This window comes from Eschrichtius robustus, chromosome 7, assembly GCF_028021215.1.
Source record: "Eschrichtius robustus isolate mEscRob2 chromosome 7, mEscRob2.pri, whole genome shotgun sequence".
In the NCBI taxonomy this organism is placed as follows: Eukaryota; Metazoa; Chordata; class Mammalia; order Artiodactyla; family Eschrichtiidae; genus Eschrichtius; species Eschrichtius robustus.
Window position 1 is genome coordinate 74,188,054 of NC_090830.1, and position 25,066 is coordinate 74,213,119.

At 35.3% G+C, this 25,066-nt stretch overlaps 1 protein-coding gene and 1 non-coding gene across 7 annotated transcripts in view; both read left to right on the forward strand.

Annotated features, from left to right (window-relative positions):
* Positions 1-25,066, forward strand: part of CCAR1 (cell division cycle and apoptosis regulator 1) — a 51,796-nt gene that overhangs the window by 9,176 nt on the left and 17,554 nt on the right. For all 6 annotated transcript variants that reach the window (XM_068547702.1, XM_068547707.1, XM_068547705.1 and 3 more), the window contains exons 3-16: positions 3,198-3,370; positions 3,784-3,828; positions 6,170-6,202; positions 8,678-8,871; positions 10,442-10,556; positions 10,659-10,851; positions 13,380-13,509; positions 13,768-13,929; positions 16,550-16,775; positions 17,370-17,483; positions 18,028-18,194; positions 18,929-19,139; positions 19,957-20,040; positions 22,558-22,743. In XM_068547702.1, the coding sequence (XP_068403803.1) occupies positions 3,198-3,370; positions 3,784-3,828; positions 6,170-6,202; positions 8,678-8,871; positions 10,442-10,556; positions 10,659-10,851; positions 13,380-13,509; positions 13,768-13,929; positions 16,550-16,775; positions 17,370-17,483; positions 18,028-18,194; positions 18,929-19,139; positions 19,957-20,040; positions 22,558-22,743 (2,033 nt within the window). The remainder of the gene's footprint in view (positions 1-3,197; positions 3,371-3,783; positions 3,829-6,169; positions 6,203-8,677; positions 8,872-10,441; positions 10,557-10,658; positions 10,852-13,379; positions 13,510-13,767; positions 13,930-16,549; positions 16,776-17,369; positions 17,484-18,027; positions 18,195-18,928; positions 19,140-19,956; positions 20,041-22,557; positions 22,744-25,066) is intronic.
* On the forward strand, positions 17,832-17,896 carry LOC137767941 (small nucleolar RNA SNORD98). The gene has a single exon (XR_011074627.1). It is a non-coding gene; the product is annotated as a small nucleolar RNA SNORD98 (small nucleolar RNA).

Sequence of the window (25,066 nt, forward strand, 5' to 3'; positions counted from 1 at the left end):
GGGAAGTCCCAGAGATTTTTTGTTTTTTTAGTCTAAGGTTGCTTCTAAGTAGTTTTTTTTTTAATTGAAGTATAGTTAATTTACAGTGTTGTGTTAGTTTCAAGTGTACAGCAAAGTGATTCAGTTATGCATATGTGTATATATATATGAGGTTTTGTATTTTATTATTTCAGAAGGATGACCCATCTTAGTAAAGATAGGTATAAGGGTAATGAGGATTTTTAAATTTGTGAGTTTGATAAGATCAAGGGACAACAGACAGGGGACATGTTTCTGTTACGTGTTTTAATGGTGTGTTCACTGGTATTCAGTATATGATAACTACTAGTATGTCATAAAATGAATGCTTCAGTCATATGAAACTGATTTTACATTTTAGAAAATAATATATTTTACATTTGTCCTTAAAGCTTTAAGGAAACTTACCCCTTAGATTTACTTATTCACCTCTGGTAGCCTTTGGTCCTTTAGGGCTCATTTCATAGGTTTGTCTGTGGAAGTACTGATACATAGTTATAAGTATATCTGTTTCAGATGGGCCATGAGACCTTCAACAATCATATTGAATCAGGTAAAGATAAATGAACAGACTGTTCCAACGTGGGTAATTGGAAAAAAAATCTCCAACTGATAAGTGTTAGGCCACTTATGGAGAGAGAAAGATTAAGTCAGAGATTCATACCTTTGTACTTTGTAAGTATAGAATTATCTTACAGAATGTTGATTATAGTAATTCATAAGAGTAGAGAATGCTATAAACAGGTATTCAAGGATACCTTCTTAGATAGCCACAAAAAAGAGGAGCATTAATAAATTTTAATGAAATGTACTTTATCGAGGTTAAAATCGCAAAGGTAAATGACTTTAAAGAGAGCTACATTATACAGACGTGTAAAAGCCACAACCACATGCACAGTGATTTCACAAAATTTGAATTAACTAGCTAGTAGTGTGCAGCAACTACTAGAATGTCAATTTCCTTCCCATAAAGTTCTCCTAGCAGTTGAGCCTTTCAGTACCAATCAGTCTGCTTTGTAGTTTCTAATTCATCACATTGACAGTCAGCCGTGGAAAAGAGATTGTGGATATCAGCTATCATCCCACTTAACTAAATGCTGTGTAGGAAAAAAAGAGCTCTTTCTGAGATATTAGCTCTGAGCCCTTCTGTGGCAGCTATCAGTACTTTCCAGTGTTCTGGAAATTGGGACCAGCAGATCTGAGGTCAGAGCTCAGGTGGGTGAAGGAGATGCATGCGGGTATGATACTTGAATCACAAGATGTTACTTTCTCAAGTGCAGAACATCCCAATCTAAGAATTTTAAATACTAATAATTTTTCCTAGATTCTTTCCCTGTCTTGTGTTTACAAGAGAATTTTGCTTCTGTTATCCTAAAACAGTAGTTCTTAACCTTTTTTGGGTCCGTTATCCTTTTGAAAATCTAACGAAAGCTTTGGACTTTCTTGTCTGTAATTTTATATACAATTTCAGAAGGTTAATAGGAACTACTGGTTAGAACCTGTGCCCTAGTTTCAGTACCTTTATCTCCATTCTCACTGCAGTTAACTTCATTTTGAATTTACATTGGTGTTAAGACATTCCTCACTTCTTTCTATTTAAATTAACTTTGTTAGTCCTGGTTTCTCTGACTTACCTTAAAAACAAGAGAGATCTAGAAAAATGATACAGATGAACTTATTTGCAAAGCAGAAATAGAGACACAGAGGTAGAGAACAGACGTATCGGGGCAGGGGGATTGGGATGAATTGGGATATTGGGATTGACATATATGTACTACTACGTATAAAATAGGTAACTAATGAGAACCTACTGTAGCTCAGAGAATTCTACTCAGTGCTCTGTGGTGACCTAAATGGGAAGGAAATCCAAAAAAGAGGGGACATATGTATACCTATAGCTGATTCACTGTACTGTACAGCAGAAACTAACACATTGTAAAGCAACTATACTCCAATAAAAATTTAAAAAACAAAAATAAGGGAATAAGAGATTAATGTTGTAAGGGTCTAGAATTGTGTATTCAGGACATTCAGTAGGTTTTTTTCCCCACCTTAGATTCTTTTTTTTTTTCCTCAACCTTTTTTAATTTTTAAAAATCAATGTTTTAGCAGGGGAAAATTTGTAATTTATATGAATTCCAAACCTGATTTCTGGGATTTGTTTGTTTTTGCATAAGTTTGTTGTTGGTTTGTTTTACTTTTGAGTAGAATTAACCTGGACTCTTAAACAACTGATTGATGATGAACCTCACACTTCTAAAGATTTTCTGGTAGATTCTAGACTAGGTGCTTTGGTTAATTCATTAATGATTTCTATTCTTTTCCTGTAAGGCACAATATTGTTCCTTCTATAGGGTTATTAACTTAGTAGCTATAGAGCAGCATTTTTTTTAGTTATTCTCAGATATAAGCAAGATGCTTCAGAAAATGGAGTGTTACATGAGCAAATATTGCTTTTATGGCGGCCTCTTTGAGATTCACAATGCTTAGTGGCATATTAAAGGTTCTGAGGATTCCTGCAGTAAAAATATGTGCTTAATTCACTGTCTTCTAAACTTTTTAAACATTGAACCCCTTTTTCCCAAACTTTAATGTCACAGGGAGCTAGTCATTACTCTAGGAGATACAGTTTTGGGAAGTGCAGTGCTAGACTGCTATTTAACTTTGTGTTTTTAAACTGTTCCTATTGTCTGTTTCCTAGTTTTACAGTTCTTTAATAGAGTAGAAGTACATGAAAATTCTGTCCAGTAGGATGTTTTAAGGGTGGATCACTTCCAGCAACGCTGTCCTTAATGTATGATTCTAATCTGCTTGAAGATAATACATTCTAGATTAGTAAAATAAGATAATTTATTTTCTGCTTTTCTTACTAAAAATATTTCTCAAGGGTACTTTAGCCACTTGGTCTAGGTAAGGTTGGTTGGGTTCATTCTGTAGTTTAATTTTATAGATTAATGTTTTCTTATATCTATCATGACTTCAGCATATATTTAATATAAAGCCATTGGAATCTGAGGTGGGGCATGAATCATTTAAATTCAACAAGCATTAGTAAAATTTTTCTTTAGGTTTTTACTAAGCAATGACAGACTAATGCATTACTAAGCACTCATTGAAAATTCCTGGAAAGGATCCAAATAATCTTGATTTTTTTTCCCCCCTTTCTAATCTCATTTTAGCTGCATTGGGTGTTCAGCAGCCATCACTCCTTGGAGCATCTCCTACCATTTACACACAGCAAACTGCATTGGCAGCAGCAGGCCTTACTACACAAACCCCAGCAAACTATCAGTTAACTCAGACTGCAGCATTGCAGCAACAAGCCGCAGCTGCAGCAGCTGCATTGCAACAGGTGAATCTTTAATGGGTTTTAATATGTGACATGCAAAACTTTCAAATCTGAGTAGCTAGGGTAGGTACCTTCACATTTTAAAGAATGAATAGTTGTGGGGTTCTGTTATGCCTGTTGTTTTATTCTGGTGATAAAAATTCTTTATGCCCAGGACATACAGAGAGATGTAGTTGCATAGTCAAAATTCTTAAGTTCTTGTATCTTAATTATTTGAGTAAAATTCCATTCTTGATGAATCCCAAAGTATAAGTAATCATTATTTTGTTTATTTTAGATGAAGTGTAGATGTTCCAGAAAATTTCTTTTTAGTTTAATTCTGGTTATGTATTTGAATATATATATATATGTATATGGCTTTTTGAGAATGACTAAAACTGATATCCATATTTTTCTTTAAAAAATCTTTTTTCCAGCAATATTCACAACCTCAGCAGGCCTTGTATAGTGTGCAACAGCAGGTTAGTTTATATTTTCCATGTTAAAAACTGATTTTTAAGAAGTCATTTGTTCCAACTAAATTTTTGTAGATTTTATTCCCCATCAGTAGCCTTAATGTGTGATTTGAATTCTTTTGGGGTGGAGGAAATGTGGTAGGTAAAAAGGAATGTCTCCAAGGGAGAGGAAGACAGGAGAGAGGTCCTGAAGACTCAAATCCTCTTCTAGTAGCCAGTCTTTGTCACATGTTTCTAAGAAAGCATGCAGAAGATAATCTGGAAAGAATCACTCTATTAATGAGTCTTTGGCCCAGTACTCTTGTTTGAAACCTCTAGCCCTACTGTGCTGTACTGGACCACATGTGGAAATGAAAAGCTCCTTTTTCCCATTTGAAGCTAAACTGTAGACAGACCTTTGGCTTTCAGCCTTTATTTATTTAAAGCAATGGAACTCTGCCCTTTTTTCCCCTAATGAAATTGTGTATTGAAACCTAATATATAAAATATAAAAATAGTGTTGAAAATGGGAGGAAGCCTCCCCTTGTAGTTCTCACCCCTATTCCCAAGGCACATTTGAACAATTTGAAAACTCCTTACTTAGACTAAACAAAGTTTCTTTGGCTCCTTTTTCCTAAGCTTATACTCTAATCATATTCTTCAAGGGTTATTATATCTGTGATGGTAGAAAGAGGTAACAAAGTGAACCCAAGGAGAAGCATATCAAGCAAAGAAGAGTTTGACTTGCTCAAATCTAGATAGGTTCTAGTCTAAGCACCCATTCTAGGTTTTCCAGGGTTAAGAGGTAGTCTTCGTCCCTTCTCAGTGCCATTAAGGAAGCTTCAGGAAAGTATAGCAGTCAGGAGAGGAAAAGGGGATACAAGAGACAAGGACCAAAAACTTGGATCCAGAGACACTGTGGAGAAACAAGAGGCTTCTCAGTCCATTAACACTTGTTCCTAGATCCATGCCCCAATTTCGTCCTTGCCTTTTGGGTTTCAGAAGCATTTCATTTGCCCTGAAGATTATAGTATCCCACAATAATTGCTTTAAACTTATAAAAAATTGATAGATTGGTGTCCAAGTTGGCTATCTTGTTTTCAAATACCCTTAGACTTATTTTAGTACTGTTAGGAAATACATTATTAAAGCCTGTGTTTTATTTTGAACCACATGAAAATGGCAATACTCAAATGTTCTTGTCCTAAAAAAATGCCATTATTCATCCATTCTTAACTTACAGAAAAATGGAAATTTGATAGATTTAACCTTTAATACATGTCAACCTAGGTAAACTGAGTGTTTTGAATTAGAATGTCATATAGATTGTTTTCTCCTAGCTTATTTTTAAGTCTGGCAAGGATTTATTAGGAAGCTTATTAGTCATAGTGAATAAAAAGTCATGAACAGAAGAACTGTGATCTTCAGATTCTGCCACTGGGCTTAAAACACTAGTTAGAAGCTGATAAGCATTAAGGATGTCCCAAGGGAAATCTTACCTAAGTCCAAATCTTACCGTGACCAGGATATCCACAAACAGAGAAATGATGCCCATGTTCTCCTCAGACTGCTTACCTGGGCAGTAGGAAAAGAGACCTTTTCCTCAAGCTATTAAGCATCATCAGGAGATTCCTGCTCTTCTAGCTGTAACCATGGGACACTAGTGCATGATAGACAACTCCAAGCTGGGCAGCTTGACAAGAATGCTGAAGGACGACAGGGAGCAAGCAGGGATAAGTATTTCTTTGGAGACCCTCCTGATGGTTAATACAAACACAGTTCTGAGGCTTCAGAAAGTTTACTTCTGTTACAGAGTTTTAAAATTTCCCCCTTTCCACCAATTCCTTTTGCTTTCTGGTAATGTTATACTTTGCTATTGCCAGAAAAACTATATATGTCAGAGTGTGTGGTCCTTTATGGTCCCCATACCTTTGGCAAGTCTGACTGTAAGGACTGCTTCTCATTTTAGGGAGATATATATGAATTGGACAGCCAGTAATATTTTTGATACAGGTAGCATACGGATGATATTGAATCATTTCTGTAGCATGGTAATTAATATGGGGCAGAAGTAGAAATTTACCCCAGTAGGGACTTGTGGGGTTTTTTGGTGGGTGTTATTCCTCTGAAATAACAAAAAAAAATTTCTTTATCGTTATTGAATGAGTTAGTTATATTTAAGGTCTGCAGTTGTTAAAAATAGTTGTAGGAAACCTTATACTTAATGACTTCTGTTACTTTTCACATATTTCTTAATTAGAGATAAAGTACTTATTTAATAGGAATTTTTCCTTTTGTAAAACATCTGTGAAACAGCGGTTCTGATTGATTCTTTTATCTTTCCTGTTTTTGTTTTTCCTGTTTTTAGTTGCAGCAACCTCAGCAGACCCTGTTAACACAGGTTAGTTTGGCATTACTTTATTTCTTTTGAATATCTGAATGAAAAGTAGACCAAAGTTTTATTCCTATTCTAGGTTTTCTTTCAGGGATTTTTTAAAAATTTTTATTTATTTATTTATTTATTTATCTGGCTGTGCCGGGTCTTAGTTGCGACATGCTGCGTGCGGTATCTTCGTTGCGACATGAGGGATCTTTAGTTGCAGCATGCGGGCTCTTAGTTGCGGCATATGGGATCTAGTTTCCTGACAGGGATCGAACCCTGGGCCCCCTGCATTGGGAGCACAGAGTCTTAACCACTGGACCACCAGGGAAGTCCCTCTTTCAGGGTTTAAAGATGAATATTTGTTGGATTCACATAATAGTTTTAGCAATATAATGTTAAATAAAGATGGAAAACATGTTTTTGTTTTTTCTTTTATGCTGTTTGATTGCTGTTCCAGCTGTGATCTAGTTTGAATAAATATGAGGTCTTATTTTAAATTTAGTACTGATTTTGGCTTTTACATTTTCTTTGTAGCTAGTATTTTTAAGAATTTTTTTGTACATGTTATATCTTTTTTAGTTTGACCTTAGGAAGTGAGTTATTGTGTTGCATTATCAGCTTGATTTTTCAGCAACATTAAAAAGTTTGTCAACTTTTGATATGTAATGCTACTTTAGGCTTTGTGGACCACTTACAATCTATGTTGCATTTTTTTTTTTCTTTTTATACAATTCTTTAAAATTGTAAACACTGGGAATTCCCTGGTAGTCAAGTGGTTAGGACTCTGTGCTTTCACTGCCAAGGGCCTGGGTTCGATCCCTGGTCGGGGGACTAAGATCCCGCAAGCCACACGCCGCAACCTAAAAAGAAAAAAAAAGTGTAAAAACGACCCTTGGCTTGTAAGTTTGTGTAAAGATCATAAGCTGTGGGCTGGATTTGGCCCGTGGGTTGTGGTTCACTGACCCCTGGTGTATGCAACTGTTAAAAAGAAAGCAGAACTTCTAATAATAACTGGAAACGGTGATTGCCCCATGGATAGGGAACTAGGTAGCTAAGGAACAGGAATAGGTGAGAAGCTTTTTACTGTATAACCTTTTGTACCTTTATAGTCTTGAACCTGTTAGTTACTTTTAAAAAATAAAGTATACTTCAATTGAGAAATAAACCTCACTTTGTATTTATTAAAGAACTAAAATTGGGGCTTCGCTGGCGGTCCAGTGGTTAAGACTCTGTGCTTCCGCTGCAAGGGGTGTGAGTTTGATCTCTGGTCAGGGAGCTAAGATCCCACATGCTGCACAACCAAAAAAAAAGGAACTAAAATTGATGAACACCTGTGTCCTATTTTCAATCTCCAATAGTAGGATTTTCAGACTGAGTAGAAAAGCTGTAAAAGTTAGTCTTTTCTTAGAATAACATTTCGCGAAGTGTGCCCATACAGCATTAGTGTCTTGTCTTAGGATGTTAAAGAAACTTTGTGAGAAAATTTTGTGGCCATAGTTTAAGAAATGCTGAGTTCCTTTACATATATAGGACTTAGCTTTTTTTTTTTTTTTAATTGTAGAACTTAGAGACTCGCTTTATTGGGCAGATGTAAAACGAATTATGGAATTCGTTTGAGTTGAAGAATCAGATGATTGTTCCTTTCTTTTTAATGGTTTTATTTCTGTTTACATACAGAAGTTTTAATCAGTAATATGTTGTTATTCATGATTGATTGTGTCAGAAAAGACCAATGAAAGTGTTACCTTTTCCTCCCAGTTTGAGATATAATTGACATATAACATTGTATTAGTATAAGGTGTACAGCATGATTTAATAATACATATATATTGTGAAATGATTTCCACAGTCAGTTTAGTTAACGTGCATCACCTCACGTAAGTGAATTTCTTTTTTCTTCTGATGAGAACTTTCAAGGTCTACTCTCTTAGCAAGTTTCAAATGTAGGATACAGTATTATTAACCATAATCACCACCCTGTACATTACATCCCCACTGGAAGTTTGTACTTTTCGACCACCTTCACCCATTTCCTCCACCAAACCCCCTCCTCTGGCAGCCACCAATCTGTTTTCTGTTTTTATGAATTCTTTGGTTTTTTTAGGATCCACATGTAAGTGAGATCATATATATATTTGTCTTTCTCTGACTTATTTCACTTATCTAGGACTTTCCTGAGTCTTTGTTATGCCATTATGGATTTTGAATTTCTAAGAGGGGGCTAGAGTATGCGGTGTTTTTTTAACTCATTGCACTGTGGTGACTTTTTTTTTCCTGAAACTTCCCGTGGAAACTTTCATCTGAGGGAACTTAATCATGAAATCGATCAAAAGTAACGTAATTTTTCAGACTTGATTTTCATCTTCAAGGTGTACGTATGTATTTTCTAACTTCAAATTGTTTTAGCATTTTGAGTTATTTTTAAGTAGTCAGTTTTAATTTCTAGACTGCTTCATATCATTACCTTAATTTGATGTTGATTTTGTTTTATAGCCAGCTGTCGGACTGCCTACAAGCCTTAGCTTGTCAACTCCTCAACCAGCAGCTCAGATAACTGTATCATATCCAACACCAAGGTCCAGTCAGCAACAGACACAACCTCAGAAACAGCGTGTTTTTACAGGGGTGGTTACAAAACTACACGATACATTTGGATTTGTGGATGAAGATGTATTCTTTCAGCTTAGGTAAACTTCATTAGGTGTTGACACATGCCTTCTTGTATTTAGCATTAAGTAATTTGATAAGACACCTACTTAACTGTGGCATGGAATTATGGTTTAGCTCTAATTTTCTGCTTTAATCATTCAACCTGTACCTGTGATATTTTTTTTAAAATTAATTAATTAATTAATTTAGGCTACGTTGGGTCTTCGTTGCTGCACATGGGCTTTCTCTAGTTGTGGTGAGTGGGGGGCTACTCTTCGTTGTGGTGCGCGGGCTTCTCATTGCAGTGGCTTCTCTTGATGTGGAGCACAGGCTCTAGGCACGCAGGCTCAGTAGTTGTGGCTCGTGGGCTCTAGAGCACAGGCGCAGTAGCTGTGGCGCACGGGCTTAGTTGCTCTGTGGCATGTGGGATCTTCCCAGACCAAGGCTCGAACCCATGTCACCTGCACTGGCAGGCGGATTCTTAACCACTGTGCCAGGAGGGAAGTCCCCTGTGACATTTTTTGATGGAGAATGTGACTGAACATATCTTTTCATTATTGAACAAAGTAGTCATCATGAATTCTTTATAAATGTTTAGTAGGAGTGAGTTTACATTTCTAGCTATTCATGAGCAGACTTACAGTGAGATTAAAAATTGAAATAGTTATATGCCTTTTAAAATTTAATCTTCTGTTTGACATATCTAATGACATGTATGTAAAATGTTTTAGTTGAAAAAATGATAGGATTAAATGACTTGGGCTTCCCTGGTGGCACAGCGGTTAAGAATCCACCTGCCAATGCAGGGGACACGGGTTCGAGCCCTGGTCCGTGGAGCCATTAAGCCCATGCGCCACAACTACTGAGCCTGTGCTCTAGAGCCCGCAAGCCACAACTACTGAGCCCCCGTGCCACAACTACTGAAGCCTGCACACCTGGAGCCCATGCTCTGCAATAAGAGAAGCCACGACAATGAGAAGCCCGCGCACAGCAACGAAGAGTAACCCCCGCTCACCACAACTAGAGAAACCCCGCGCGCAGCAACGAAGACCCAACCCAGCCAAAAATAAAATAAATTAATTAAATAAATAAATTTATTTTAAAAAACAGAATAAATGACTGATTAATGGATTTGAAATAGTATTTTGTTAATGTGGTGGTGGTTGCAGGAAATATATATTTCCTTAGTTACTTCAAATGTATTTCTAATGAGCTTCCTTAGAAATACTTTGGGAAATTAAGTTTAATTACTATATAAGATTTCTCTGTATAAGTGGGTCTCCTGTTTTCCATCTTTTCTGCATTTCTCTCATCTTTCCAAAGCCCAAGGCAAATCTTACTCTTGGGTTATAAAAGAAAGTGCTTTAGAGGGAGGGACACAGTATTAGGAGGATAGAGGGTAGAAAATTATTTCTTACACTTGAAACTGTTTATAAAGCAAAGTTGAAACATCAGTTCTAAAAATAAGTCTAGGAGGTATGTCTACTTTTTAAAAGAGCTTTTTAGGCTTCCATTTTTGGTATAGTTTACTTTAAAATGCTAAATATATAAATTTTTTTGGAGGAATCTCTTCTAATTGTGTTCTTATTTAACTTAATTTTTTTTTAGTGCTGTCAAAGGGAAAACCCCCCAAGTGGGTGACAGAGTATTGGTTGAAGCTACGTATAATCCCAATATGCCTTTTAAATGGAATGCACAAAGAATTCAAACACTACCAAATCAGGTATATAAAATAGTATTAGGTATTATGAAAACTTGGTGGTTGGGTCTTCCAATTTACAAAGATTTTTCTTTTTAAAAATTTGTTTTCTTTATTTTTGTTAAGAATCAGTCGCAAACCCAACCTTTACTGAAGACTCCTCCTGCCGTACTTCAGCCAATTGCACCACAGACGACATTTGGTGTTCAGGCTCAGCCCCAGCCCCAGTCACTGCTGCAGGCACAGATTTCAGCAGCCTCTATTACGCCACTATTGCAGACGCAGCCCCAGCCTTTATTACAGCAGCCACAGCAGAAAGGTATTACATGCAATGTATCTTTTCCTTTTAGGGTTCAGACTAACACACAACTGTTCGGTTATTAAAATAATGAGAGTATGCTATTAATTACAAAAAAGGCAGGAACTTCCAGAATACTTGAAACTTAAATATCTTGTGTTGAGCACTTCTACTTGTATAGCGATTTGGAAGTGTTTTATTTTATTTCTCTTATTCAAAGACATACTCTTTGTGAACTTAAATATCAAAACTAATAATCCCCTGTCCCCCTATTGGCATCTTATCATTCATAGAAGAAAATGTTTTGAGCCTTATTTCTTAATGAACATAACATTTTATATACATGTAGAGTCTGGGGCAGCACTTTACTCATTGAACCATAGGGCATCAAATAAATGAGCTGTGTTTTATTTTTTTTCTTTTCTTTTCTTTTTTTTTAAATAAATTTATTTATTTATTTATGGCTGTGTTGGGTCTTCATTGCTGCCCACGGGCTTTCTGTAGTTGCGGAGAGCGGGGGCTACTCTTCGTTGCGGTGCACGGGTTTCTTATCGTGGTGGCTTCTCTTTGTTGCGGAGCACGGGCTCTAGGCACATGGGCTTCAGTAGTTGGGGCTCGTGGGCTCTAGAGTGCAGGCTCAGTAGTTGTGGTGCACGAGCTTAGTTGCTCCGCAGCATGTGGGATCTTCCCGGACCAGGTGTCCCCTGTATTGGCAGGTGGATTCTTAGCCACTGCGCCACCAGGGAAGTCCCTGAGCTGTGTGGGGGTTTTTTTGTTGTTGTTGTTTTTAATTTATTTATTTTTGGCTGCATTGGGTCTTCGTTGCTGCACACGGGTTTCTCCCTAGCTGTGGCGAGCAGGGGCTACTCTTCATTGCGGTGCACGGGCTTCTCATTACATTTGCTTCTCTTGTTACAGAGCACGGGCTCTAGGCATGCAGGCTTCAGTAGTTGTGGCACGTGGGCTTAGCTGCTGCATGGCATGTGGGATCTTCTCAGACCAGGGTTCAAACCCATTTCCCTTGCATTGGCAGATTGATTCTTAACCACTGCACCACCAGGGAAGCTCTGAGCTGTGTTTTAAATTTTCTTTTGCAAATTGATAATTTGAAACTCTATACGTTTTCTTATCAAAACAATATTAAAAATGATAGCCTTGACTTTAGCAGAAGTCTACGTAATTGTGGCATTTTCTCTTTTATCGTAAATTGACACAAATATAGCAAAGTTATAAAACATTTCAGTGTAATGAGCTATTAAAATGAACACCCGTGTAATCACTACTTGTTAACTCTTTTTCTTTTTTAATAGTTTTACTCTAAGTATGCATGCTCATAAATATACTTTAGCTTTGTCTGTTTTTGAATTTTACATAGTGTGTGATTCCATCTATATAATCTTTTGTGTAAGACTTTTGTTCAACATTATGTTTTAAAGTTTTTCATACTTATTTATTCCATGTGGCTCTAGTTTCTTTGTTTTCATTATTGCACAATATTCCATTGTATGACTATTGTACAATATTCCATTGTATGAATATTGTACAATTTATATGTTTTTCTTTGCTAAAGTTTGGATTGTTTCTAGTTTTTGTTTTCTGAAAACACTGCTGTAAGTGATCATAATGCAAGCATTATGACATTTCACCCCTGTTTACATTAAGCATGCCTTTCCTAGAAGAGAATCTTTTCCTATATTACCAGAATCTACTGTGACTTCTAAGAAAAAGCATTTAGATATCCTATATATATTCAGACCTCCCCAGTTGTCTCCCAAATGTCTTTTAAAAAGGTTGTTTTTTGTTTCCTAGACGAAAAGGTAGTCAGGTTTCATGTGTTGTATTTGGTTATGTCGCTTTAGTCTTTTTTATTCCAAAATAGTTGCCCACTTTTTGTTCCTTCATTTATAACATTGACTTTTTAAGAAATTGGTCTAGTTGACTTGTAGATTCTTTTGGAATGTTGTGTTCTGGATTTGTCTTGATTCCCTGTGATACTTTCACCTTGTTTCTCATTCTGCCATATAAACTATAAACTAGAAGTTAAGTCTAAAGGCTTTTGGCAAGACTGCATTATAGGTGATGTTTTCTAATTCATACTGCATCATACTAGAAGGCACATGTAGTTAGATTCTTCTACTGTTATTGATGTTAAATATGATTACTTGGTCAAGTGGTGGCCGTAGATCTCTGCATTATAAAGGTTCTTGTTCTTTGTGTGCATAATGTCTGGATGATACTTTGGTGCTCTGCGAATGTCTTGTTGTATAGCGGTCTTTGGTTTAATGCCTGTAGGTCGGAGATTGGCAAACTACAGCTCTTGGATTTGGTCTGTGGCCTGGTTTTGTATGGTCCCTGAGCTAAAAATGGTTTTTACATTTTTAAACAATTATTTTAAAATATACAAATATGCAGATGGTCTCTACCATTTACCCTTTATGGGTCACAAAACCGAAAATATTAGCCAAATTTTTCTATATAAAATTTAACCAAGTAATGCTTTTGAACTTCATTTAAATAAATTAAAACATCTTCTTCTGTGTCTTTTAAAGCTGGTTTATTGCAACCTCCTGTCCGTATAGTTTCACAGCCACAACCAGCACGAAGGTTAGATCCACCATCCAGATTTTCAGGAAGAAATGACAGAGGGGATCAAGTGCCCAACAGAAAAGATGACCGAAGGTATGTTTTTAAAAGTATACTTTTGATGGTGGTGATGGTTGCACAGTGTGAATGCACTTAATGCCACTGAACTGTATACTTCAAAATGGTTAAAATGGTAAGTTTATTATATTATTTATATTTTACCACAATTTTCAAAAAGTTACTAAAAAATGTATACTGTGGATTCTTGCTTATATTACCTATGACATTTATTTCATTAAAGAACTCTTCAGTAATGCCAGAAATAATAGTAATTTTAGAAAAATTTGCTTTAAGTCGTGAAAGGGAGAGAGAAAGACGTAGATCCAGAGAAAGATCTCCTCAGAGAAAACGTTCCCGGGAGAGATCTCCTCGAAGAGAGAGAGAGCGGTCACCTCGGAGAGTTCGACGTGTTGTTCCACGTTACACAGTTCAGTTTTCAAAGTTTTCTTTAGATTGGTAAGTTCTTTTTTTCCCCATTGTTTTCTGAAATTACTAATTTCATAGTTTTGTGTAATTTGGAGGAATGTGATACATTGAGAGATATTTTTCTTACAACTTTCATTTCCTGACATTTGGTGCTCTTAGTTATATAAGGGCAGAAATGCATTTGAAGTAGCACTTCAGTTCTTTGCAAGAGTGCATTATTTTCATACACTCATTAAAGATACCAGCTACTGAAAAAGGCAGCCCCTCTGTAATGGAGTAGTTCATTAAAGGTAAAATTATTTAAGATTCAGATTTATTAATAACTTTATTAAGGTCATACATAGTTCATTGTGTATGATGAAGTAATGATACAGTAGTGACCAATTATTTCAAGTTAGCTGTGGCCATGTAGTATCATAGAAACACAGGTCTACATATATACTCACAAGATACGTAACGTATACACATATGTGTGTATACATCAATACATTTTTTAGCCTTTGAAATCAGAGGTAAGTGGAAAGTTACCAAGAATTTCTGAGCTTCATTTGTGAAATGGCAGTTATATCAACTAGCAGAATTATTGTGAGGTTGAGTTGATTTCATGTATCTAAAGCACTTAACCCAGTGTATGGCAGTTGTAGATACTCAGTGGTGGTTGGGATGTGGTGGCCAACTAGGTAATAGCTGCAAAATCATAATTCATATAGAGGCAAATTGGTAAATGGCTAATTTGCTCTAATGGAAAGGAAGAATCATCTAAAGGCCTTGGGGCTGGCAATTGTGTGTAAGATAAATTAATAGATGGAAAAAAAAATTTACAGTAAAATAAGAAAAATGAATCATTAATAGTGTTTAAAGCTGTTCAGCATAGGAACAAATAACTGTGCACAGTGTCTTGAGAGGGTATTGCTGCATTTCAACAAAGTATAATAATTAATATTCATAATACTGGCCTACAAAAGTTAAAATTTCTATTTATTCAGTTCTAGATTCAGTAAACCAGTGTAGTATTTAAGCTACTCAGTGCCCCAAAAAATCTTGCTTGATGACTTTGCTTAATTGTTAATGTAGTAGGTGTTCATTTACTTTTGCATGTGGTCAAATCATCAACTATTCTTAATTTTTACTAGTCTTCTTGTTACCCCTATTTACTTGTGTGCTTAAAAAATATCTTGTCTGCATATTTCAGAGAAATTCATTGGAAACAAAACCACTTCTCCAGCCCCAGAAATATTAACTAGAGCAGCTCTGCTTTTAAACTTATCTGTTCCCAGTCTAGAATGCTATTCTGGGAGGAGTTGATACTTAGGATATAAATTGAGCAGCTGTCTTTCTCCTTCCAACTTAAATCTTCACAGTTTCACTTCATTACTTTGAAGTAAATCCCCAGAACATCAGATGAACACATTATAAGTACAAGTGATTTTAAAGTTTCCATATCTCTTATCATCTATAGTTGTGGAAATCAAGATTTTCTTATAGTAATATGATTATAGGAGACTATATGCCAAGAAGTGATGTTTTGTTTATTTATAGATTTTTCTCCTACGGGATAAAACATGACTTCAAAAACTAGGAAACTATTACACATACTTTCTGTTTGTAGCACTTCTTTAAAAAACAATAACAAAACTCAGATAGCTGTTTTTAACATTTTTATTTTGGCAGCAAAATTTTATCCATATAAATATAATTATGTCAACAACCTTAACTGACAAGTTTATCATTCTATATTTCTTATTTTTAGGTTTCACATAAAAAGACATCCCTATAGATACATTAGTTCATATTTCGTACTCTTGCCTTTAGTTGTCATTTGAAAGGATGGTGTAGTTATCTTTTCATCTTACAGACTATTGGTGTTTTCCACTTTTCATTATGCTTTTAACAGAAATCTCTTGGCCTATTACCAGATTGATTTACTTTTGAGTTTCTCTCCTTTAAAAGCTCTGTTTCTTAGGAAAAAGTAAATCATCCTTTAAAAAAAAAATTCATTATGCCAGATTTAAAAGGCAAGAAACTTACCCTCTCTTTACATAGTAAATAATCAGGTATGGATCTTAATCATTAAATAGAGAGGTATGGAGATGTGGATAATCCCAAAAACGTTTGGATTTTGTTTTCATGTAGACTTTTATATTTAATTTTAAATTAACTATGCCTGATCTGGGATCTTACTGTAGAATAAAGGTTGTATTTTTTCCAACACTGTATAAACCTGATTGAGGGGCACTCATACTAATTGGTACCATTCTTATTCCTTTTTTATATGCATTCTGTATGAATCATAATTTTCTCAAAAATGCAGCTTCAACTGAGGCAGAATTGCTTTTGTTCAGATCTTTTCTGGAGCTTGAAGTTATTTCAAAGGGTCTTGTCTAAATGAACTTTAAGCTACACACAAAAAATAAAGAAATAACGGTAACACGTAGATACTAGTTATTTATTCAAAACTGTAAGTAAACATATTTGAAAATGACATTTTCATGTACTTCTGTGTAAATCTATAGTGCATTCATTAACAGTGACTGTTCATTTTCAGCTGGCTGTTAACTGTATCAGATTATATATTTAGCTTTAGAATTGAACCTTTGCATAGTATTTGGTGTTAAAGGCTCTTTATTCACTACTTATGTCTGTTTTTCAGTCCTAGTTGTGACATGATGGAACTAAGGCGCCGTTATCAGAATTTATATATACCTAGTGACTTTTTTGATGCTCAGTTTACATGGGTGGATGCTTTCCCTTTGTCAAGACCATTTCAGCTGGGAAATTACTGCAATTTCTATGTAATGCACAGAGAAGTAGAGTCCTTAGAGAAAAATATGGCCGTTCTTGATCCACCAGATGCTGATCACTTGTACAGTGCAAAGGTTTGTATTCTGTGATACACAGCTAAAAGTTCTGAGTAGTTATTCATACTAAGAGTGTATGTGGAATTAATCTTCAGAAAGTGGTTATTACGTTTAAGACCTGAATGCCTGTGTTTTCTTCTTGTCTGCCAGATTCTGTTTTGGTTATTTAAGTAATTTAATTTAACCTCTTTTTGCCTTAACTCTTGAGCTGTAAAAATGTTGTTATTGCTTTAACATTTTGAACCTTATAAAAATGTGAAGATGAAGTTCATTTTATTGAGCTTTTTGGAATGTTCTATGACTTCTGGTAGCCCCAGATAAAAATGTAATGTTGGGTGAATGCAATATATGTGAGTCTTCAGGGTAACATTCAGTATATTGTTTATGATCAGTAGTTTTCTGCTATTTGAAAAGCATTGATCAAAAAGCATTCCTTGAAAAGTTAAAACTATATAATTATAAGGTATCTAATACCATTTCTGCTATAGCGTTTTACTTTCCATTTTTATAAAAAACTTCAGATAACTATTATGTAAGGATAATTAGTAGTGCTTCTCATTTTTTTACATTACTTTAGACTTTTGACAGGATTGAATTATTTGACTATAATAGGTAATGCTGATGGCTAGCCCTAGTATGGAAGATTTGTATCATAAGTCATGTGCTCTTGCTGAAGACCCACAAGAACTTCGAGATGGATTTCAACATCCTGCTAGACTTGTTAAGGTAAAGTGAAACATTTATTTTAACTTTAGGTGTATATTTGCTTTGCTTAGTTCTAACTGTATATATATAGAATTTAAAAATACTACCATTTAAATTTTGTTGATTTGTTTTATATTTAATTTTAATATAGTTACGGCACTCAATGATGTAGATGTTTTTCTCATTGCAGATTAACGGCTATATCTTATTTGTATGTCACTAGTTCAACTGTCGTTTTGATGTTTTATATTTGAAGCATAGTAAAATCTTAGTGATAATGGATTTAGTGTATCGGGATGCTCTTAAACTTTGAATTATAGCTTGTTTCTTTAAAAGAACTTTTTATCTGAGGAAATATTTTAGAAGGATGAGTTATGATGTATAAATCCTATTCCATTGCTGAAATGCAGTGTGGAACTCGATGAACTGAACTCTTCCTTGACTGACAGATACCCGAGGTAGTAAAAATGATATTGGAAAGGTTTGTTCCTTTCCTTTTCAAGTATTTCATTTGTAATTTGACAAGTTGCATAATATATGTAAATGATTCTTTGTTTTAAATTAGTTTTTAGTGGGCATGAAAGGCAAGGATGAAGCCATGGCCATTGGAGGCCACTGGTCTCCTTCGTTGGATGGACCAGACCCAGAAAAAGACCCCTCTGTGTTGATTAAGACTGCTATTCGTTGTTGTAAGGCTCTGACAGGCATTGATCTAAGTGTATGCACACAATGGTAAGTACCAATTCATTTCTTGATTAGAAATGTTTTTCTAATAGTTACATAGATGTTCTTGTCTATCAGCCTTCCCCCCCACCCCTTATTTTAGCAATCTTGAACATTCAGGTAATCTCAAAGGAAAATACTAATTTTAGCAAAAGTTTATTTGGTGCCAAAAATGTTTGGGGGGAAAAGGATTAAGAACTAATCAAAATAAATTGAAAATTTTAATGTTTTGTTATGCTGAACTTTGGAAGTTGGATGTATGTTGAAAATATTTTTCATTTCATGCATAGCTGGAGAAGATCGTCAAGAGAGAACTTCATTTCATTATAATTCTTTTGTTATAAAATGATGTAGTTGCTGATTATTTTTGTTCAGCCATATTTTCTCTTGAGGCTTATTTGTCCTGTGTATTTTAGTATATTTCTTGTGACTTAATTGAGAATATTCTTTTTTTAGCACATGAAATCTGAACAGCTATCCAGCTTCTTCAGGTATTCTCTAACATATGGGTAGCTCTGTAATCAAACTTTGAAAATGCCTTGGGGAATATATTCTTCTTTTAACCATAAAATATTGTACAAATGTACCAAAAGAGGAACTATGGCTTCTATAATTTTTTTTTCTTTAGACCAACCTCAAGTTCTTGCAGCAAAATTTCTTTACTTGATGTGCTACAAGTGAACTAGGGTCTTTAAAATGTATTTTAGAATTTTTTTTCCAACATGCTTCTTCCCTTGCAACAGGTACCGTTTTGCAGAGATTCGCTACCATCGCCCTGAGGAGACCCACAAGGGGCGTACAGTTCCAGCTCATGTGGAGACAGTGGTTTTATTTTTCCCGGATGTTTGGCATTGCCTTCCCACCCGCTCAGAGTGGGAAACCCTCTCCCGAGGATACAAGCAGCAGCTGGTCGAGAAGCTTCAGGGTGAACGCAAGGAGGCTGATGGAGAACAGGCACTGAACGCTAATCCCTTTTTCTATTTCCGCTTCTCACAGGCACAGGAACACAGGCACAAATGCACACCACACACTACATAACAAACACACATGGAGGAACATAACTGGTAACAGCGACTGGTAATCCAGCTTTCAGCAGTATAGTTGTATGTTCTTTTCTCTTAAAAAAAAAACTGTCTATTATGCTAACTTTAAGAGTGCTGAGACCTCAAAGGAAAATAAGTTGTGCTTAAATTGCACAGAATTTTGTTTTTATCATAGGTCTAGTTGCTGGAATCTGGGACCAGTTGTTGAGCAAGATTCAGTATTAAGCCATTTTAAACATTTTGCCATTTTCTAAAATTTAAAAAATTTTCTCTTTCACGGTCATCAGTTCTAGTCATGGATATTTGAAATTGGACAACCACAAGTCTGAGAGATTTGAAATTTCAGGCTATGTGGCATCGTCTTTGGTACATTTGAAAGGTCTGACTAAATCAGTCTTAACTTTGGGTGGCTTGAAAATTGGGGCAAGATCACACACTGTTTGGTTAGTGGAGATCGGCAGTGTTTGTGCATCCCTGATATCCTTTGTGTTGTAATTTATCACCCTTTTGTGTTTCACAGATCTGGCTTTGATTGGCTGATGAGTGTCTTTGTGATCAGTTAAAAGTGATAGAATGTATGTACGTGGACTTGCCTAAATAATAACTTTAGGAGAAGACAATCTGAAACATTTGTGACCTTGCACAGATCAGCAACAGACTTTTAAAAGTAAATTACCTTTACTTTAAGGTTTCAGAATAGTAATTCTGTTCTTTACTTTGTATATCAGGATGAAGAAGAGAAGGATGATGGTGAAGCTAAAGAAATTTCCACTCCTACCCATTGGTCTAAACTTGATCCAAAGACAATGAAGGTAACTCTGGAAGTAATGGTATTTAATTTGAAATCTCTGAACAGGAATAGAGGATGTTGTGGACAGTAGTTTTTCAGATATAAGCCATTAGAAATGAAGTCCACTGGTTTTATATAAATATTTTTTGTTGTTTGTGTGTGTGTGTGTGTGTGTGTGTGTGTAAAAATTAAAAGGTGACTTCATACATCAGTTCAGCCACTGTCTGTCGAATGTAATATACATGTGCCTATAGTATGAACAATATTTGCTTTTTTGATTTGGGAACTGACCAAGAGGCGGAATTTCTGTACTTAATTAACTTAAATTCAAGGAGAAGGAATGAAACATAGGAAAAAGATTATCCAGTTTTTAAATAAAATTTAAAAATAAAATGTGGATTGATATACATCTGAAGTAGGAAGAAGATAATTTAAGAGCCTTTTTTGAAAATCTTTGATTAACCCATCATAACTAGTTTTTTTTTGCTCCCCAGCGTCTCTGGACCTATTATCTTTTTGCAGTTTTGTATCTCTGGGCCTATATTGTGAATGTAGATCCATAGATTCTACATACATAAATTCTACATAGATCAGAAGATCAGAAGCTGGCTTGCTTTTGCAACTTCCTGTTTAACACATAAAAGCTGACCTTTTTATTAACTTCTGTCCTCAGCAAAATACAGGGTTTTTTTTTAATGAAAGTGTAGTTTTTAAACCAACATTGCTTTTTTAGTAGAGAATGTGTATCATAAGAATGTTTGCCCTTCTTACACTACTCCAGGTTATTTTCCTCAACATCAGGTTTCATATAGAGTCCTATAGATTCAGAAAATTAGATTAAGCCTGCACTCCAAGGACTTTTTGTCAAACTGATGGCTTTGCTATTTTTTCTTATTTAAAGTTTGTATTCCTTTTCTTTTTTTTATGAAAGAAATTTATTATTTGTAAAGCACATTTCCAATAAAATTGGGATAATTTTCAGTATCTCTCCCTTAATAAAGAAAAATTTTAGTAAACAAGATGACAAATTATCCGCATTATCTCAAGAAATTCTTTTTTCTTTTTTAACATCTTTATTGGAGTATAATCGCTTTACAATGCTGTGTTAGTTTCTGCTTATAACAAAGTGAATCAGCTATATGTATACATATATCCTAGTATCCCCTCCCTCTTGCATCTCCCTATCCCACCCCTCTAGGTGGTCACAGAGCACTGAGCTGAGCTCCCCGTGCAATGCAGCTGCTTCCCACTAGCTATCTATTTTACATTTGGTAGTGTATATATGTCAGTGCTACTCTCACTTCGTCCCAGCTTACCCTTCCCCCTCCCCATGTCCTCAAGTCCATTCTCTACGTCTGCATCTTTATTGCTGTCCTGCCCCTAGGTTTATCAGAACCTTTTTTTTTTTTTTTTTAAGATTCCATATATATGTGTTAGCATACAGTATTTGTTTTTCTCTTTCTGACTTACTTCACTCTGTATGACAGACTCTAGGTCCATCCACCTCACTACAAATAACTCAATTTTGTTTCTTTTTATGGCTGAATAATATTCCATTGTATATATGTGCCACATCTTCTTTATCCATTCATCTGTCGATGGACACTTAGGTTGCTTCCATGTCCTGGCTATTGTAAATAGTGCTGCAATGAACATTGTGGTACATGACTTTTTTTGAATTACGGTTTTCTCAGGGTATATGCCCAGTAGTGGGATTGCTGGGTCATATGGTAGTTCTATTTTTAGTTTTTTCAGGAACCTCCATACTGTTCTCATAGTGGCTGTATCAATTTACATTCCCACCAACAGTGCAAGAGGGTTCCCTTTTCTCCACACCCTCTCCAGCATTTATTGTTTGTAGGTTTTTTGATGAAAACTTGTATTCCTTTTGATTATAAATATAAGGCATGCTTATTTTAAAAATTGGTGTATGCATAAAAAATTGAAGAAAAAAAATTTCTCAAGCCTGTCATTCAAACACAACATTTCTTAAAAATTCTATGTATTATCTTCCATTATTTTTTCTGGGTACAAGCTGGTTGGTTGGTTGGTTGGTTCTAATCATGTTGTGTAAAAAAGTTGTTGTTGTTTTCAATTAATAATAATGTTTCCCATGTAATTATTTTTAGATGTTCTATACTGTTCCATCTAGTTGATGTACTGCTTTTTTTCTTTGGTATTACCGTTTTATTGGATATTTAGATTCTTCACTTTTTTGGAGGGAGGGATTATGACAAGGAATGTATCGATATAAAAAGTTTTTTTCTTGTGTTTAGGTTATTTCCTTAGGGTAAATTCCCAGAAATTAGAATTTCTGGGTCAAAGAGCATTAACTTCTTTTTAAAAGCATCTTAAAACATATTGCAAATTATTTTTGAAAAATACTCTGTCGGTTTGCATTTTCACAGACATTTTATGAGCTGTACAACTGTCCCTTTCACCAAAATTAAAAAAAAAAATCATACAAAAGATCATTGCACAGTTACCTATTTCACTATCCTGTTTTCCTTTTCTGTGTTTTTATGGTGTGTATATTTAGGTAAATGATCTCCGAAAAGAATTAGAAAGTCGAGCTCTTAGTTCCAAAGGGTTAAAATCCCAGTTAATAGCCCGATTGACAAAACAGCTTAAAGTAGAAGAGCAAAAAGAAGAACAAAAGGAATTAGAGAAATCTGAGAAAGAAGAGGAAGAAGAGGATGATAGGAAATCTGAAGATGATAAAGAGGTATATACTAAATCATTTAAATACTGTTAAACATAATATTGGTTTATAGGGTTCTTGGAATATGTATGTATTAAGGTATAGTTTACAGAATAGAAAAATTCAATCTTTTAGTGAACAGTTGTGCAAGTTTTGACACATGCATATAGTCGTGTAACCACCACCACCACAGTCATGATATAAAACAGGTCTTTCACCTCCTAAAAATACCCTGTACCCCTTTGTAAGCATTTTCTTCTCCCGCCCCGTCAGCCGCTGGAAGCCACTGATCTGTTTTCCTATAGTTTGTCTTTTCCAATATATCATGTAAATGGAATTACATAACCTTTTTAGTCTGACCTCTTTAACTTAGCATGATGCATTTGAGATTCACCCATTTTATTGTGTTTCCATAGTTTGTTCCTTTTCATTTCTGAATAGTATTCCATAGTACCAGTGTATCACAGTTTGTTTATTCATTCTCCACTGGAGACACAATTGAGTGATTTCCAAGTCACGTATTTTTAATCCTCCCTCTTAAAAATGAATAATAATGTTTTAGATATAAAAAATGAAATGAAATTTGGTTGACAAAGCCACTAAGTTCAGAGATGGAGTTCTAGTGAAGTGCTTCTCTGAGAATTGTGCTGCTTTAAAGCTGTGTGTTTGATTGCATTTCAGTCCTTAAGACTCAGAGGCTGTTTATTCACTCCCATTTATGCCTCAATCTTATGCCCAGAAGAGTAACTTATGGATGTTTTCTGAATTTGAAACATGGGGAAATCAGAAGTGTGTTACAACACCAGTAATTGGATAAACCGACATGTGTTTCCCAGTGGAATGCATTGTGAAGTATACGTCGTTATTTATGAAGTATTCCTGCCGAAAATGTTTTACCTTAATCTAATTGTAAGAAAACAGATAAATTTAAAATGTCCGAAATTCTACAAAGCAGCTTGTCTGAACTTTTCAAAAAATGTCCATGTAATGAAAGAAGAAAAATGGTTTAGATTAAAGAAGGTTAACAAGACATGACAACTGAATGCACTGAGCGAAACTTGACTGAATCCCGGATAGAGGGGAAAAAGCCATAAAGAGTAATTGTGGGGTAATTGGAGAAATTTGATTATGGATGTGATATTAGATAATAGTGAAGAACTGTTAAATTTCTTGGATGTGATAATGATTTTGTAATTATGTAGGAAAATTACCTTGTTCTGAAGAGATGCATGATTTCTTATTTTACTATGTAAGTTATATTTATTTTTATAGTGAAATTGTCTCAGAGTTGGCCAGCAGGAGGCCTTTCAAGTTGTCTTCTGTGTTCTTGGAAATGTCCTTGTCATTTTCTGAGGACTTTCTTATTTTGCAGCACAATACAGTGTTTTAGTCTCACCGTGTACTATCCCTGCCCTATTACTGAAATCAGCCATTTCCCCAGCAAGTCCTGGTATCTTTTGGTGAAGAATGGTACATCATATTTACTACAATAAAGTCATAAGTTTGTACTGATATCTCCAATTCTACTCCAGCATCACAGAGTTCATTCTAGTTTTCTCTCTTTCCATGTATCTTAACTCCTTTCTCCAATAATGAGAAACATACCTTCTATTACACTTAATATATTTGCTTACTTTCTCAGTTGTCCATCACGCTCCCTCTCCAATTTGAATATCCTCACTCTGCTCTCATTCCCTGCCCTGTGCTTTCTCTGTATGGATACCCTTCTTGCTTCATTTGGGTTTCAATTCCTGGTAACTGGGCAGCTCATCTGCTCTGGGCCATTGTAGCACTTCTTCCTCACAGCCTCCATCCCCTGTATAGACACCTGCTTTGCTTGTAGGAATTGCTTTAGAACTGAATTGTTCAGGACAGGAAGAGCAGAAAAAGAAGGCAGAGAGTTGATTTTCACTTTTTGATGTTTAGTGGCCATTGGTGCTCAAATCCTAGATCCATTGATATATTGGGGTTCAAAAATGGTGATATCATAATTCTTATTTTGTGTTCACATATTCCCCTCACCTGCTGTTTGGTTACCCAGGTGGTACAGGTTTGCCTTTTGGTAAATTCATATAGAAGAAGGCAGGATCAATACTTGATTCTTTTCTTTCTTTCTTTTTAAAATATAGAATATTAGGACTTCCCTGGTGGTCCAGTGGTTAAGACTCTGCACTTCCACTGCAGGGGGTGTGGGTTCAATCCTTGGTTGGGGAACTAAGATCCCACATACCGCATGGTGTGGCCAAAAAATATATGTGTGTGTGTGTGTGTGTGTGTGTGTGTGTGTGTGTGTGTGTGCTGCTAAATCAAGCACTATTTTTTTTTGTTGTTTATCCAGCTTTCATGA